The sequence below is a fragment of the Pteronotus mesoamericanus genome, unplaced genomic scaffold (assembly GCF_021234165.1).
Source record: "Pteronotus mesoamericanus isolate MK-2021 breed Mesoamerican mustached bat unplaced genomic scaffold, CSHL_Meso_final contig_78, whole genome shotgun sequence".
Classification (NCBI taxonomy): domain Eukaryota; kingdom Metazoa; phylum Chordata; class Mammalia; order Chiroptera; family Mormoopidae; genus Pteronotus; species Pteronotus mesoamericanus.
Window position 1 is genome coordinate 26,736,976 of NW_026555258.1, and position 18,159 is coordinate 26,755,134.

The window sequence follows — 18,159 nt, forward strand, 5'->3', positions numbered from 1 at the left end:
TTTTAGTAAAATTTCTTTTGGTTTGTTACAAGTAAACTTTTAGTCCTATATTATTTTTTTTTTGCCTTGTCATAAATACCACTCTTAAAATTCTTAAAGTGTTTTGCTAAAGCCTGCTTAGAGGCCAACAGTTTTCACTGTGCAGTACTACATGTTAATGACTTTAGGACACAGCTAGGTTTTTTTGTGTCTTTTTAAACTTTTAACTCAGTCACCTACTCTAATCTCTTTTATGTCATTGGTTCAATGAAATGCAGTGTTTTACTGACTGCTTTTGTTCGCTGACTGTGCTTGTGGATACAATGAACTTTGGATAAAACATTTTTTGTTCTTAAAAGTAGTAGATGGAAGGTGGAGATGTGGTTGGCAGAAAATCACAACTCAGGAGATTTAAGAAAATCTACAATATGCATAAATAATTTTTTAAGCACTCCATTTCAACCCACTGATTTGAGAACAAAACTAAAAATAATAGAGGTAAAGGGGGTATATTTATTGAGCATCATACATTGTTTTATGTTCTTGGAACTAGTTTTAAGTGCCAAAGGTCTACCTCCATGTTACGGGATCTCTTTAGAGCAAAGGTTCCATAAACTTGAGTGTATGTTAGAATCACCTGGAGGATTTATTACTATCTCCACTGCAGGCCTGGCCCCCAGTTGCTGATAGAAACTGCTAGACTCCACATACAGATTTGTGTTTCTTTAAGTTCCTATGTGAGGTTGGTGCTTCTTGGTTTGGAGACCACAGTTTGTGAACCACTGTTTTAGAGTAAATAAGCAAAAGGTAAAAAAGGAAGAAGAGAATTGAAACTCACATATTCTCACTCCTTTGTTCTTCCAAATTCTAGAATATCTTTGTGTTTTATTTTCGTGAGTGCTTGAGGAGTTTTTGTTTGTCTGTATTAGGTTTAGGGAAAAGGAATGATTATAACTTTCTTATGCCTTCATCTCCGGATATGCAAATAATACTAAGCTATTTTTGCAACAGAGCATAACTGTTACCTGGATAGGAACCAGGAAGAGTACATTTTATCCAATACTGTTAGTAGTAGATTACATGATGCAAATAGGTGGGGCATTAGATCTTAGTTATTTTAAACAGGTCTGTTCTGTGAAACAGGATTTTACTTACAGAGCTAATTCTCAGATATTCATAAATATGGAAGGTCAAAAATGGATTATTAAAATCCAGATCATCCTACTTCACTTTTTATTGGTGTAGGCTATTCACTAGCTTACTTGCCTAACCTGGGTCTGATTCCCCTTTTGTTTTAAATTCATTTTGTGAAGATGGAGTTTATAGAGAGAAGGAATAGGGACTCCCACAAATTATATAAATTGTCCATGACTCCATGCATGGGTTTCTGACCAAGAGGTAACTTAATTGTCATTATGTATTTTTAGGGGGCCCTTACAATGGAAAAAGACCTTGATGAAAACCACATCTTTAATTATGTCAAAATTATGTAGACACAAATAACTTAGGTTGTTTGGTTTTGTTTTTCAATTTCAGACAATGCTGATGTTGCTTTAGTAAATTTTTATGCTGACTGGTAAGTAATAATCTTATGTCTGTGGTTTAACTTGCTAAAGGTGAAATTTTCCTTGGCTAGAAAGGGGTGAGTGGGGGAACCTTTTTCTTTTGAGAGACAGTACTCCATACACAAAATCAACTGAGGGTCATTCACAAATGAGGGAGCTTAGTTGGATGAGCATTAAGTTTTAGGAGAGAAATATACCCGATTCCATTATCCCACATCTTAAAATAAAAACAGGTAACATAAAGACTCAAATCAATCTCTTGCTTGCTCTCTCTCTCTCTCTCTCACACACATACATACATACACACCACACACAAGAGTACAAATTGCAATTCTGTATTTTTCTTGATTGAGGAAGTAGGGCAGTGTTTGCAGGTGAGGTTGTGGGTGTGGCAAGTTTAGAAGAAAAGATAATATTGACATTTTAAAACATATACCATCTATTACTAGTTCCAGGAAGCCTCCTTCCCTGTCTCAATGAGACTCTGTCTTCTGTGTTCCTATAGTACACTTTCTTGTTCTTACTACATTGTTCTGTCTTTTATCTTTCTGTCCTAGCAAACAAACTCGAGGGCAGAGATATCGTCTTCCTCAGCATTCCCAGCATCTAGAACAAGGGCATAATATGTAGTAAATGCTAAACAGTGTGGCATTGGGACCAGAATGAGGGAGTTTCAGCTAGTAAGAAGTTTGAAACACTCACATAATCCCTATTCCTAAACAATCTATGTCCTTTTTGACCTTTTTAGGTTTATCACCTACTAATTAGCACTACCCTTTTTCAGGTCATAGTCCTGTAATTTACCTAGATTCCTGGGACAGTCTTCTAATTTATTTTCTCTGCCTCTAGTCTTCTGTCTCCATTCTCTTTTCTACGAAGTAAACCAGAGTGGTCATTCCTAAAATGCAAATTGGATCAGTTTACTCTTCATCTTAAAACCCTAGTTGGTTTTCTTTTTTTTTTTAAAGATTTTATTTATTCAAAAAATATTTTTTTATCGTTGTTCAATTACAGTTGTCCCCATTTTTCCTCCATTGCCCTCCCCTGCCCTGCCCGCCCTCCTACATTCGATACCGCCCTCGCATTGCCCTTGTCCATGGGTCCTTTATACGTGTTCCTTGACTTGACTCTTCCCTTTCTTTCCCCCATTGTTCCCCTCCCGCTTCACTCCCTCCATTCTCCCACCTGGTCACTGTCAGTTTGTTCTTTATTTCCATATCTCTGGCTATGTTTTGCTCACTCATTTATTTTGTTTATTAGGTTTCACTTATAGGTGAGATCATATGGCATTTGTCTTTCACCAACTAGCTTAATTTCACTTAGCGTAATACTCTCTAGTTCAATCCATGCTGTTGCAAAGGGTAGGAGTTCTTTCTTTCTGTTCTGTGGTATTCCACTCTGTAAATGTACCACAGTTTGTTGATCCACTCATTTACTGATGGGCACTTAGGCTGTTTCCAGCACTTCACTATTGTAAATGATGCTGCTATGAACATTGAGGTACATGGGTTCTTTGGAATTGGTGTTTGAGGATTCCTAGGGTATAATACCAGTGGTGGTAAAAAGGCAGTTCCATTTCTAGTTTTTTGAGGAAATTCCACACTTTTTCACAGCGGCTGCACCAGTCTGCATTCCCACCAGCAGTGTGCTAGGCTTCCCTTTTCTCTGCATCCTCACCAGCACTTGTTTGTTGATTTGTTTATGATGGCCATTCTGAGTGTGAAGTGTATCTCATTATGACAAGTCTAATTGGTTTTCTTTAGGTAGACTTTAGATAACCTGGTCCCTTCGTACCTTTACAGCTGTATCTCTTGCCTTTCTCTGCTTCCACATTCTGTTGTAGTTATATTGAATGTCTCTCAGTTTCTACAATATTCTATAGTCTTTCATCACCTTTAGTCGTAGTATTTTCTCTGCCTGAATGGCTCACTCTTCTCTTACCTTCTTATTTACCTAGTTAAGTTTTAATTATCTCTCAAGCCTTGGATTAGATGTCACTTTCTCCAGATCACCTTCCTCCTCTCAAGTCAGATTAGGAAGCTTTTTTATATCTCCCCACAACACTCTGTATTTACCTAACAATAACACTCATGTGCTATAGTTTAGTTGGTAGCTCCTGCTGTTGTCAGCTTTGTGAAAAGTTATCACATCTGTCTTTTTTCAACATTAATCCCCAAGTACTTTGCATAATACTTGGCAGATAAGTATATAATTAATATTTACTGAATGAATGATGTATAGGTATATAATGAATGGATGTTGAAGATATACAGAGAAAATGCCATTTATAAAGTGTATAATAAAGGTAGCACTTTCAGGGTAAATTAGTTGGAAGCTTATCTAGTCCAGCCCTTTAAGAATAAAATTGAGATCCAAAGGAGTAAAGCATTTTCCCAAGGTTACCTGACTATATTGGGGCAGAGTTAAAACTAGAACGCAGTTTTCTTGATTAAGGGATTTTATGTGCTGTAAGAAAGAGAAATAGAATGTGCCACTGACCTTGTTACAGAAACTGAATTGGAAATATGGGCTAATTGCAGTTATTTGAGAAAACATATTACCCCCAAAGTACCTTGAGTTGTTCATGAATTGGTACTCTTTTATGCAACTGGAAAAAAAAACTTAGGTACTTGGCTATAGGACATAGACATACACTGTGTAGCCTCAAAGGCTTGATTCTCAGTTCCCTTTGGAAAATATTAATGTGACACAGTTTCAGGAAGAGTTCTGTAACAGAGCTGCCTGCAAATACTGATATGCCTCGACAGGTAATACACCATAGTAGGTGTTTAATAATTCTGTTATGTGCCAGGATCTTTACATGCATTGTTTTTAACGCTCAGTACTACCCTGCAGGCAGGTATTATAATTTCCATTTTAGGTTGAGATAATTGAGGCTTAGAAAGATCATACAACTAGTAAGTGGTGGAATTGGGATCTAAATTCAGGTGTGTCTGACTCCAAAGCTTACTATTTTTCTTCACTAGGTCGTACTAGTAAGTGCCCCCAAATTGACCCTGCAAAAAGACTTACCCACTTGGCTGATTTGTAAAGGGTTGATTCAAGCATTAGGTTGGATTCAGGTGACTCTTAAAGTTCTTTTAATAGATTTATTGCTTTTGTTATGTTACCTTTGTAAATGTAACTTTACATATGTATGGGAATATGTGTATGAAGGTTCAGTAATACTGCATTGAACTTTTATTTCATCTTCTGCTTTCACTTTTTGGTATTAAAACAGATTCTACTTTAAACAAGAGCCTGTGCTTAAATTCTTTCTGGGCAGCAAACTGGACAATAGTGAAAGAAGGAGCCCTTAGTATATGTCTTCACCTAAGGCAGGAGCCCGTCTACTGATTCTTCACTAGGCCATGTCTTACTTCTTGAAGAAAGCATTAATCAACCCCTACTCATTGTCTTCCCGCCCTCCAGCACCCTCTTTTTAGCAAACTGTAAGAACCCACAAACCTGTGGTCCTAGCCTTTCTAGTTGCTCCATCCTGTGAATTTATTCATTTAACAGACATCTATTGAAATGCTTATTAGAGTATATAGTCAAATAAGACACGGTCCCTGATGTCCACAGACCCCACCCACCTATCCCAGATGGGAGAGATTTAAGAATGCTAAAAGAGGAAAGAGCCACTTGAAAGCAAGAGATTGAAGATACAGATTGTGTCTCCTTGATATATACTAGGACATCTCCTTAGGAAGTCAGGTGAGTGGGCTAGAAGAGATACATACAAAAAGAAATAGGGAGGAAGTATAAAGTTTGCATCCTTTCATGGCTTTATTTTTGTTGAATCATAGTTAATATGTATGACATAATCACATATGGCTAACTCTTTAGTTCACAGGCTTCATTTAAGTAAATTTCTTGGTGGAGAGCGGCTCTGGAAGCAATACTAACAATTATAGTTTGTTCTTTTTTTTTTATTGTTAACAAATTCTCAATAACTTTTTCATATGAGAATTGATCATTCAGACCCAGCTGGTTGTGTGCTGATTCTGATTCTTTTTTTCTTTTTTTAATCAGGCCCCTTTAATGACCCATAGCATATATTTGTGAAGTGCGTGGCCTGAGTAAGGGACAATCAGAATTAGAAGTGTTGAGTTTCTGGAGTATGGTGGGATTTGTGCCCCCTCTTAAAAGTAAATATGAAACAAACAAAAATGACAAAGGAAACATGGACAGGAAGTCTTGTTTAGGAATTTAAGATACTTTCTCTTGGACTTAATATATTTAATATGTTTATAGATACAAAAGCTCATTTTAACCAGGGGTAAATTTTGAGGGGAAGCAGTTAGTTATACACTGTATATCCTTTCTATACATCTTTAGTATGCTAACTTGCCTGTGAAATTTGATTGAACTAGTCAGGTAAATTGGCCTAATATTTGCAATAAACCTGCCATTTTAAAGATTTTGAACAGCAGTCTAAAAATACTCATTATTAGAGAAAGCTAATTTCTTTTAAATAAATGCCTAAGTCTTAGTAGTTGTAAGTCCAAGTAGATACATCTTAGGGGGCTTATTTCAAGCTTGTTTCTTGGCCTTTATGAGAGATCCTTAGCTGTGTGTTTCATAATATTGGCCATTTTCCTAAGGTGAAAATAAACCCAAAATATCTTTAAATTATTTGCACAGTATTTGAATTCAAAATTATCTTCATCTCCAATGAATGACATCAAGATTCATCACCAAATTAACTGTGATTGTCTCAAAAGCTATGTATTGCATCTATGCTAAACATCAATGGATAAGAACTGATAGAAGATTTTATTCAGTCTGCTTTTCAGTTTTAATTGGTATCCTTCTCTGTGCATAGGTGTCGTTTCAGCCAGATGTTGCATCCAATTTTTGAGGAAGCTTCCAATGTTATTAAGGAAGAATATCCAAATGAAAATCAAGTAGTGTTTGCCAGAGTTGATTGTGATCAGCACTGTAAGTACCTCAGAAGGGAGTCTTGAAGTACCTGTCCCATCCCAGCGTCTCCTACGCACACATGTGCTTCTTTTTGAAAAATGCTGTGCTTCAAGTGGGGAACAAATCAGAAAAGGACCAGTGATCTGCTCAAAATGTTAATATTTAATCTTTTGTACTTACAACTTTCCGTTTTGCTGTGTGAAGGGTTTTAAAATTTTTTATTTTTGTTATTTTTTAACTAAAATTTAGTAGGGCAAGCATATAGGTAGCAAATCATAACTAGTCATGTTTTCTACCAAAGCTAATACCAAAATCAGATAAAATTGAAATACAGTTTTAGGGGAAAAATGATTTTTGTTAGTTTCAGAATCATGCAAAAATACCATTTGGAGTCATAACCAAATAAAATAATCTTAGATTTTTATGTGTTTCTGTGATTTAAAAGGTTCTTTTAAGATTTGCTTAGACTATTTGGGGTATAAATAGCTGTAGTTATTGTTTATAATTATTGAGAGTACTGGGAAGCCTCGGTTAGACTCACTTAAAATCCAGCCTCTTGGATTTCGCCTGTCCTAGCGGAGCATTCTCTATAAAATCCCCTTGGTTTTCCGTATACATGGCAGATTTCTCTGGCCTGAGCCAGTGAGCTTGCAGTGGTGTTTCCTCCCGAGTGCCACCCCATCCCACTCGAACTTCCTTCTCTCACAGAACCAAGCAAGTTACATTTTGTAGGTCTCGTGCCTGTGTTTTAGTTGTCTCATCAGTTTTAATGTCAATTCTTCAAAGGCAGGCACTTTCTCTTTTCTGCTTTTAGGGTTTTTGTTTTAATCTTTTTTAACTGAAGACCAAACTCCTCATTAATCTCTGAACTTCAAGAATCTGAAGTTTCTGGGAGACAGAGACTGCTCATTAAAAGCTTGTTGCATTGAATTATTGGTAATTGGACTGAATATAGAACTCTGCCATTCTGTATACTTCCTCTTTTACCCTTGACAATGAGTGAGAGAGAGAGAAAGTGAGAGAGAGAGAGAGAGAGAGAGAGAGTGTGTGGGTGGGTGTGTGGGGGTGTGGGTGTGTGTGCGCGCGTGCGTGTACTAACTTCATTTTACTGATGGGAAAATGGAAATAAGTGACTTAACCAATGTCATACAGCTCTATGTCTAATCAAGCCAGACTTAAAATTTATATCTGACCGATGCCTTCACAAACCTACAGTAAGTTCTTACTTAATGTTACCTATACTTTCAGCAACTTGAAGTGAAAGGACTGTAACAAAACCAATTTTACTATAGTCTAGTTGATACAAATGAAAGTTCCTAAGGCATGCCATCAACGTTATAGCACAACAGCATTGAACAAAATGACATTATTCAAGGGCCTGCTAAATTTGCTTTATTTCTGTTCACTTCAACAAACATTTTGGGGATTACTGGTAAAGTCCTATGCTAGATAGAAATGGCTAATAGCAAAGCATTTAAAAATCTTATAAGCCATACCCCACATTTCTGTTTGCTGAGATTCATAATTAGATAGAGTGAAGGGCGATATCAAAGGTTGTTGATGCATACATGGACTGCATTTTCACTCTGCTTTCTGGATCTTTTCTCCCACCTTTCACTGACAGAGAACGTGATGTTTTTGATGTGGGCCCTCATTTCAGATCTTTCTGTTTTTTACATATTTAATTAAACATTATAGTACAGACAGCAGTGCAGACAACTCTGAATTTGCGTCATACAATCTGAAATTATGCTTTGAAGCTTATAGTCATTGGGAAGAAAATTGACTATTTTAGTATCCTAAATATCATTTATCCTATGTTTTAGAAAGGTCAACGTACTGTTCAGATAAATCTGCCATCATTGCTAGTAATCAGGTTCTCTTTTAATGTGAATAAATAGCCATAGTTCAGATCTTTTAATCCACCAAAGAGATCTACAAAATTACTTTTTTACTACTGAAAGTTATATCTCAGATATTATATATTTTCTCTAAACTTTTATTCCCTTCTGTGTACTTCTTCACTTTCTAAAAGTGACATTATGAAATCCTTATTGATAATTTACTCACATGTTCCACTCTCTCCTTAGAGATTATAAGATAAGCTGTACTTTGGGAACCCCTTATGTGCCAGTTGGATTATATAGATTTTGAACTGGGAGGACCTTAAGAACCCTGTGGTCTGGAGAGGAATGCATGTTGGGCAGATTGTTCTTTGGTAGGATTTGTTTTTAATAAGAGATTGTACAATTTTAACTGACACAATTTAATGTTTTGATACGTGTGTACACCCGTACATCACCAAAATCAAGATAACATAGGTGTCATCCCCAAAACTTTTCTTGTGCTTCTTTAATGTGGTCCCTCTCCTTCATCATCCCTCTGGGGACCTGGAACTGCTACTTTCTGCTACTATAGATTAGTTTGCACTTTCTAGGATTTTATGTAGGTGGAATCATACATTATGTGTTCCTTATGTGTATGTGTTTGTTTTTAGCCTCAGCATGGCTATTTTGAAATTGTTGGCATGAGTCATTCATTTTTATTCACTGAATGGCATTCCATTGTATGGTTATATACCACAATTTGTTTAACTATTTACCTGTTGAGAGACATTTGGGTTGTTTTTCAGTTTCAAGCTTTTAACAAATAAAGCTGCTATAAACATTCTGTACATATGCTTTCATTTATCTTGAACATAAAACTAAGTGTGAAGTACGTGGGTCATAAGGTAGGTATATATTTATCTTTAAGAAACTGCCAAATTGTTTTCCAAAGTATTTGTACTATTTTACATTTCTACTAGCAGTGTCTGAGCATTCCAGTTGTTGTGGTATTCTTGGAAATACTTGATATGGTCAGTATATTTAATTTAACATATCTGTTAGATTATTAACAGGTATAATTTATAATATTTGGTTACTGGGCTTTGAGAGCTTTTTATATATTATGAATACAAATTCTTTTTCAAATGTGTAATTTGCTAATATTTTCTTCCATTCTATCCTAAGTGTCTTCAGTTGTGGTAAAGTATACAGAACATAAAATTTAACATCTTTGTTATTTTAAAATGTACAATTCAGTAGTGTTAAGTATGTTCACATTGTTGTACAAGCAGTCTCCAGAAGTTCATCTCACAAAACTGAAATGCTATACTCATTAAACCAACTTCATATTTCCTCCTTCCTTATCCCTTGGCAACCACCAGTCTACTTTCTGTTAATATAAACTTGACTAGTAGATACTTCATGTAAGTGAAATCATACAGGTTTTGTCTTTTAGTGACTGGCTTATTTCACTTACATAATGGCTTCAAGGTTCATCCATGTTGTATCATGTGTCAGAATTTTCTTCAGTTTTAAGACTGAATAATATTCCATTGTGTCTGTATACCACATTTTGTTTATCATCTGTCTATGGATGCTTGGGTTACTTCTACCTCTTGGCTATGGTGAATAATGCTGCTACGAACATGAGTATATTCTAATGTCTCTTCAACACCCTGCTTTCAATTATTTTGGATATATACACAGAATAGAATTGTGATCATATGGTAATTCTATCTTCTAATTTTTTAAGTCCAATTTATCCTTTTTTAAAATGGATTATGATTATGATGCTGTATCTAAGAAATATTTGCCTCAAGGTCAAAAAGATTTTCTACTATGTTTTCCTTCATAAGTTTTATAGTATAAAGTTTTACATTTAGGTCTGTGATCTATTTGGCATTAATTTTTATATGTGGCACAATATGTGGGTTGCAGTTTATTTTTTGCATATAATTATCAAGCTGTTTTGACTTTATTTGTTGAAAAATCAGTCCTTTCTTCACTGGCTTTGCACCTGTATCACAATCAACTGACCATATATGTGTGAATCTATCTCTGGTCTCTTTATTTTGTACTGATGATCTATTGTACTATATAAAGCAGAAAAATAAACCATGTATTTAAAATAAATATAATAAATGTTTGCATTATTAGACATGGACAACACATTAATTTTAAAAACCGAGAGGAAATGTCCACATTAGATCAGAAAAATGATAGGGCAGATTAGCCAAAGAGTTTATTTTTTTCTCAATTGAAATGTCACCGCTAGTTAAACAACTTTTATTCAAAGTTAGCAAAATATAATTAAAACATTAATAGTGGTTTTCCCCAGTGGTGGTTGGATTACAGATGCTTCTTGTTTTCTTTTTTGTAATTGTCTTAGTTTTCCAGAATTCCTATGCATACACACAATTAAACCTTACCCTTGCTTTAGCTGTGGATCATAATCTCATTTTATCTCATCTTCTGCAGTCTTCTCATTTGGGGAGTTTGGGAGTAGAATTCATCACTCGCCCTAGTGGTGATCATGCTGCCTTAGGTGTAGGAAGTCCTATCAATCTGCCCCTGGTGGGACTGGGTTCTCTGCTGACCTCCAGTGGCTATAGGCTGTATGGCGAAAGAGGTCCATAAATGATGTGCTGGTCATGGCAGAACACCTACTAGCAATTTTAGGAAAGTACTTTGTAATTGTCTTTGAATTAGGCAAGCTCATGCTCCCAAATACCAGAATTACTCTTACCTGTCTGCTTTCCAGGACTAATTTTAACCTTCTACATTATAAATTGAGAACCTTTATGAGAGCTATGCATAAATGAGGCATTAAGAATAATAAAATAATGATAGATAACAACATTGTACTAAAACATCAGACTTGCTAAGAGCCTGGATCTTAATTATTCCTGGCAGAAAAAAGAAATGTCAGTTCTGTGAAGTGATAGAGGTGCTAACTAATGCTACAGTGACAACATGGTGCAATACAGCACTATGTAAGTGTATCAACCCACTATATTGTACATCTTAAAATTACCCAATGTTATACGTCAAATGTATTTCAATAAAACAAGTTAAAAAAAGAATAAGAAAATCTACAGTAAAGAATTTATGTGCATAAAATAGAACTTGGGTGTGCAGTTCTGAGTAAGCATCTAAGGCTTTCTTTGTAATTTTTTTGTTTCAGGTTTTATTTTGTTGTTGGGTTTTTATTTATTTACTATTATCATGGAGGGGTATGGTTTGGGAATGACAAAAAGATATACAGACAGCAGTGGTTCTTACCCTAGAACCACAAGAACAGCCATACCTACCTGTTGAAATCATTCGCTCCTGTACTGTCTGCCATGGGTAATTGTGACAGGGTGGACACTGCCTGGACAAGATTATGAGACAGTTTCCCCACAGAGCCCTGCTGGACAGTAGTGAGGCCGGCAGGTAGGCGGGCAGAGCCCATCAAGCAAAAGTAAGTGGCCATCGAAGCAAAAAGACATGCTAATTTTCTGTCAGTGAGCTATTAACCTTCTGTAATTTATAATTCCTTTGACATCTAACTTAACATTTGATCCACCCAGTTAATAAAAAAATTATACCACTTCAGTCATTTTTTTTGTTTTATTGTGAAAATGACATATTGTAATTATCTTAAAATGACTTTTGACCAAAACATGTAAAAAGTCACCTTTATATCCAAGATTATTGATCAAAGTAATTTTAAGGTCTTTGCTTTTTAATAATTAACAGCCATCTTATTGTGCAGCACACTTGCTGCATGATATAGTTTGAGGATTAACCAAGCCTTTGCTCCCCCCATAGTTTTCAAGTATTATTTTATCTTTTACTATTCATAAGTAGAAAAAAGTCTCAGTGTTTAAGTTTATAGACAGAATTCTTGTTACTTCGGCCAGGGCTATTGCGGTAGCTTCCTTGCTAGTCTCCCCTAGTATAGTTGTTTCTACCATCGGGTTTCCAAGAAAATTAAGGTGCTCAGGAGAGGTTTATTACAGGTGTTTGTTGTGTTTTGTTTCTGTTCTACAACTACTAGAAGTGGAAGCAAGGTTAGACAATTTTCCTGGGGTTTTTTTTGTGCCACCATTTTAGAATTCTGCCCTCATTTTTGTTCAGTTAAGAAAAACAAGGTCACCTGTTTTAGATCACTTCAGTGCTCTCTCAGGTCACCTTTATTCTAAAAATTCAGTGCATTTTTTATTATTCTCCTACATGACATAAGGCATCTTAGTAATTGTGAGTCCTAAAAAATGAGATCAGACTATTTTTTCACTTCTGGCCAAGATAGAGGTGTGGATAGATACACTTTGCTTCCTTGCACAACCAAAAGAAGGACAACAACAAATTTAAAAACAAAAAAACAACCAGAACTGCCAGAGAATTGAACTGTATGGAAGTCCTACAACCAAGGAATTTAAAGAAGAAACATTCATCCAGACTGGTAGGAAGAATGGAGACAGGAAGCTGGGATGGAGAGGACGCACAGGAAGGTGGCAGCTGGAAGACTGGTTGGGCAAGGTGGCGGCTGGAGGACAGTACCCGTGCAGATAAGCTGGGAGGAACAGCTGGGGAGCGAGACAGACTGTGTAACCCAGGGTTCCAGTGTGGAAAACTAAAGCCTCAGAACCTCTGGTTATAAAACCTGTAGGAGTTTTGGCGGCAGGAGAAACTCCTACTCTTATGGGGAGAGTCTGTTGGAGGGGCTCACAGGATCCTAGAACGTACACAAACCCACCCATCTGGGAGTGAGCACCTGAAAGGGCACAATCCGCTTGTGAGTAGTGGGGGAAGTGACTGAAAGCTGGCTGAGAGCTGAGCAAGTGGCGTTGTTCCCTCTCAGACTCCTTCCCCACAGACAGCACCACAACACAGCCAAGTGGGTTGCACCGCCCTGGCGAATACCTACGGCTCTGCCCCTCACAACATAACGGGTGCTCCAAGTCAAAGAAATATGGCCCAAATGTAAGAACAGATCAAAACTCCAGAAAAAGAACTAAGCAACGAGTTGATAGCCAACTTATCAGATGCAGGGTTCAAAACACCAGTAATCAGGATGCTCACAGAAATGATTGTGTGTGGTTGCAAAATAAAGGAAGAAATGAAGGCTATGCAAAGTGAAATAAAGAAAAATATTCAGGGAACCAACAGTAAAGGGGAGGAAACTGGGACTCAAATCAATGATTTGGAGCAGAAGGAAGAAATAAACATTCAACCAGAGCAGAATGAAGAAATGATTCAAAAAAATGAGAAGTTTAGCAACCTCTGGGACAACTTGAAATGTCCCAACATCCAAATCATAGGGGTGCCAGAAGAAGAGGAAGGGCAAGAAATTGAAAACTTATTTTAACAAATAATGAAGGAAAACTTCCCCCAATCTGGCAAAGGAAATAGACTTCCAGGAGATCCAGGAAGCTCAGAGAGTCCCAAAGAAATTGGACCCAAGGAAGAACACACCAAGGCACATCATAATTAAATTACCCAAGGTTAAAGATAAGGAGAAAATCTTAAAAGCAGCAAGAGGAAAGGAGACAGTTATCTACAAAGGAATTCCCATGAGACTATCAGCTGATTTCTCAAAAGAAACCTTACAGGCAAGGAGGGGCTGGCAAGAAGTATTAAAAGTCATGAAAGACAGACCTACATCCAAGATTACTCTATCCAGCAAAGCTAACATTTAAAATGGAAGGGCAGATAAAGTGCTTCCTAGACAACGTAAAGTTAAAGGAGTTCATCACCACCAAGCCCTTATTACATAAATGCTAAAGGGATTTATCTAAGAAAAAGATCAAAATTATGAACAGTAAAATGACAGCAAAGTCATGACTACCATCAACTGAACCTAAAAAACAAAAACAAACTAAGCAAACAACTAGAGCAGGAACAGAATCACAGAAATGGAGATCACATGGGTTATCATTAGAGAGAGGGAGGGGGGATAATGGATACAAGGAATAACAAGCATAATTGGTACTTACAAAATAGAGGGAGATTAAAAATAGTATAGGAAATGGAGAAGCCAAAGAACTTATATGTATAACCCGTGGACATGAACTAAGGAGGGGGGAATGCTGGTGGGCAGAGGGGGATGAAGGGGAGAAAAAAATGGGACAACTCTAATAGCATAATCAATATACTTTTAAAAAAGATCAGCATATCTATTTAGGTTCTTATTTTGAGTCTTATAAACAAATTTTAATGATTTTTAAAAAACAATCTTCATTGCCTCAGAATATATCCATAGGTCATAAGAAAGGAATTTTTTTTTTAAAGATTTTATTTATTTATTTTTAAAGAAGAAGAGAGGGGACAAAGAGAGGGAGAGAAACATCAATGTGTGGTTGCCTCTTGCGTGCCCTCTACTGGGGACCTGGCCCGCAACCCAGGCATATGCCCTGACTGGGAATCGAACCCTTGACCCTTTAATTTACAGGCCTACACTCAATCCATTGAGTCACACCAGCCAGGGCAAGGGTTGGTTTGTTTGTTTTTAGTCTATGCTGCTGAGTTTTGTTTTATTAGCTTGTAAAAGTGTTGCATATTTGGGATTATTAATTATTCTTCTTGCAAAAAATCCAATATTAGTTTTTAGCCTTGCAAAGTGATTTTCATTTAAATATAATTTTATTAAATTATAGAATGACTTCTCAAAATTGGAGTTTTGTGCATTCTTCTTCCTTTCTGGAATATATAATCTTACTAACATTTATTTAGAATTTGCATTTGTATTACCTGATTTAGTCCTTAAAACAATCGTGTGTAGTAGAAATTACTATCCTTTCTTAAAGATGAGAAACTAAGGGATGGATAGTGGATGAAAGTTAAAAGTTCACATAGTCAATAAATAGCAAATTTTGGGTTGAAACTGGGTAATCTATGCCCTGAGCTTGCCCCCTTCTCAATACAAACTTGTCATGATTAATTTTTTTCTCTAATACTGAAAAAGATTATTGTACCAAATGTTCTCACTAGGCAATTGTGAGATTTTGGACTGGCTAATGGGTTTACCTAGACCGAGTAGGAGGGTGAAGTTAATTGTTTTTTCCATTCTTTTAGCTGATATAGCCCAGCGATATAGGATAAGCAAATATCCCACCCTCAAATTGTTTCGTAATGGGATGATGATGAAGAGAGAATACAGAGGTCAGCGATCAGTGAAAGCACTCGCAGATTACATCAGGCAACAAAAAAGTGACCCTATTCAAGAACTTCATGATTTAACAGAAATCTCCACTCTTGATGTAAGTTGTTAACTTTTGCTGGATCAAATGAACATTGCCTGTTTAATTAATGTAAAAAATTTCTTATGCAATCAATGAACCTGTACGTTTTCTTATAGTTCATTGCAATGAATTTGACATATACATATTTAGCAAGTTAAATTTTTCTTTAATTATTTCTCAAGGGAAATGTTAATGTTTTACTGAATCTTTGGATAAAGTATATAGCCTATAGTAAAGTTGCACTGATTTGAATTAATTGAGGTCAAAGGGTAGCCTAAATTATGAAGAAATAAATGTTAACACCAGGTCTGCACAACCAGTTTCCATATTTTCCTGAGCTGAGACCTTCCATGTGTCTGCTCTACTTACTCCTAAATGAATTCTTTGATGGGTGTTTTACTGTCTTCTAAAGTAGGCCCCCTTGAAGGGATTAGACAGAGGACACATATGCATTACCCATGGACATGAACAGAAGCGTGGGGATTGATTGTGGGAATGGGGTAAGGGGTAGGCTGGGGGGAGGGGGCAAAGAGGGAAAAATTGGGATAACTGTGATAGCATAAACAATAAAAAATGTTTTAAAAATAACCCCCCCCCCCCCCCCCCCCCCCCGCTTAATAATAAGCTTAGCAAACCCTTTTATTTGTACCCTAAGAAGTGTTTTATAGAAATAGAAACAATTGAGTTTGGGCTTTAGATTGTCTTCGTCAGGTTTGAGATTTATTTTTACCCTACTTACAAGCTACTAAGTTAACCTGTTGTAGTTTGATGGATGTTGCAAAAGACATAATGCTTATTATGGGTTAGTGACAAAGGACTTTATTGCTTACATTACAGCAACCAGTGGGAGCATGTTTGCATTTGTTTTTTTGACCCCCAAGTTTTGCACAGGTGACGTAGAGGGCCCAATTGGATGCCCACATGTGCAGTGGGTTGTCTTACAGGAGAACTCAGGGCCGCAGGAACTCTTGTGTTAGTGCTAGTAGTAAGCCTGCTCTCTGTCCCAGAGGGAGATGCCACCTCTTACTGCAGTGTTGCTAGCTGCAAGCACAGCCCTGAGAAATGGCCTGGGTAGAGTGGTCAGGGTTTTGCATTTTGTGTGTACCTACATGTGAAGCAATGTGAGGGACCCATGGAGGAGTCTTTACCTACAATCAGTTGCATGTTATGAGTTGATGTACTATTTTAAAATATTTTGGAATTAGTCACTTTATTTAGGAAATGACTGTCATTGACTAGTTATCTCTTTCTTGAAATTTTAAAATAATATGCTAGAAAAGAATATAATTACATTAGACTAAAGTTAAGATTGTTTTCAATCCATTGTAACCTTTAATAGTTTTGGACTGGGTGTTAAAAGCCAAATATGTATTTATAGTCATAGTTCATTTCTAGGTAATTGAACAAGCTGGGTAAATGGTATAATATGTTTATAGAACTATATATGTTTGTAAAATAATTACATTATTTTACAGCGCAGCAAAAGAAATATCATTGGATATTTTGAGCAAAAGGATTCAGAACACTATAGAGTTTTTGAAAGAGTAGCAAGTATTTTGCACGATGATTGTGCCTTCTTTGCTGCTTTAGGGTAAGTATCTTAGTTGAGAGTATGTTAGTGAAAGTGGGTCAGTTTGGCTGAGGTATTAAAATTAAAAAGTAGAGAATGCATGGATGAATCTGACTTAAAAGCAAATAAATGTGTTTTGTGACTGGTCTGTGTGTCCACATTGATGCCCTTGATCCCCACTTAGCAGAAGTATCTGGTTTTAATAATAGCTTTTTAGTGCAAAAACTGCCAATCCAAACTTACAAAATATCAAGTCATAAAGCAACTAACTAAAACTCCCCTTTAAAAAAAATCTTCCTTGTATTAAGTTTTTATTTAATAATTTGTAAAAATACATGCTGTCATTGGTATTGCATAATCTCATAAGTAGGAGAGATGATGGGCAAGTATATATTTCAAATATATAATTCATACATTGTAAAACAGCTAGCCAATTCTGCTTCATTCAGATATATTACTGCTATTAATTTTCTTAATAAGTATTAGTTCTACTTCTCTCTTCCTATTAGGGCTATTTCAAAACCAGAAAGATATAGTGGAGACAACATAATCTATAAACCACCAGGGGTAAGTTGCTATTTTGTAGTATGTATAATTTTAAATATAAATTAAATACATGAATTGTTAATAGTTTGTCATTGCAATTTTTCATACACACAAAAATAGAATCTATATTTTTCCAATTCATAGTTTTAATTTTAATGTATGCAGTATTTCAACACATTGAATTTTTTAATTTTTCTGTAGTCACATGAATGAGATTTTTGCTTAGAAAGTTTATTTCCTATTCTGAATTCAGATAAGTATCTGCCTGTATTTTCTGCAAGTGCATGTTTTTAGGAGTAGCTTACATAGTGTGAGCTACCAGATTATCAGAATCCAGTGTGGTGTCTCACAATGTAGTTTGGTTGTTAAGAGCATGACCTCTGGAGTGAGACTGAGTTTTGATGTCCGATCTGCCATGTTCCTAGGTGTCTAACTCTGGGAAAGTTTCTTAGCTTCTCTTGCTTCAGTTTGTCCATCGGTAGAAACAGCCATGATAATAATAGTCCTGTCTAGAGGATAGT

The 18,159-nt window shown here is 36.1% G+C and overlaps 1 protein-coding gene across 2 annotated transcripts in view; it reads left to right on the forward strand.

The window, feature by feature from the left end:
• ERP44 (endoplasmic reticulum protein 44) overlaps nt 1–18,159 on the forward strand; it is a 71,321-nt gene that overhangs the window by 28,412 nt on the left and 24,750 nt on the right. Inside the window, exons 3-7 of one of the 2 annotated variants that reach the window (XM_054584612.1) lie at nt 1,516–1,555; nt 6,373–6,488; nt 15,356–15,540; nt 16,998–17,113; nt 17,602–17,659. In XM_054584612.1, coding sequence (XP_054440587.1) covers nt 1,516–1,555; nt 6,373–6,488; nt 15,356–15,540; nt 16,998–17,113; nt 17,602–17,659 — 515 coding nt within the window. The remainder of the gene's footprint in view (nt 1–1,515; nt 1,556–6,372; nt 6,489–15,355; nt 15,541–16,997; nt 17,114–17,601; nt 17,660–18,159) is intronic. The other variant, XM_054584613.1, reaches the window with a different exon arrangement.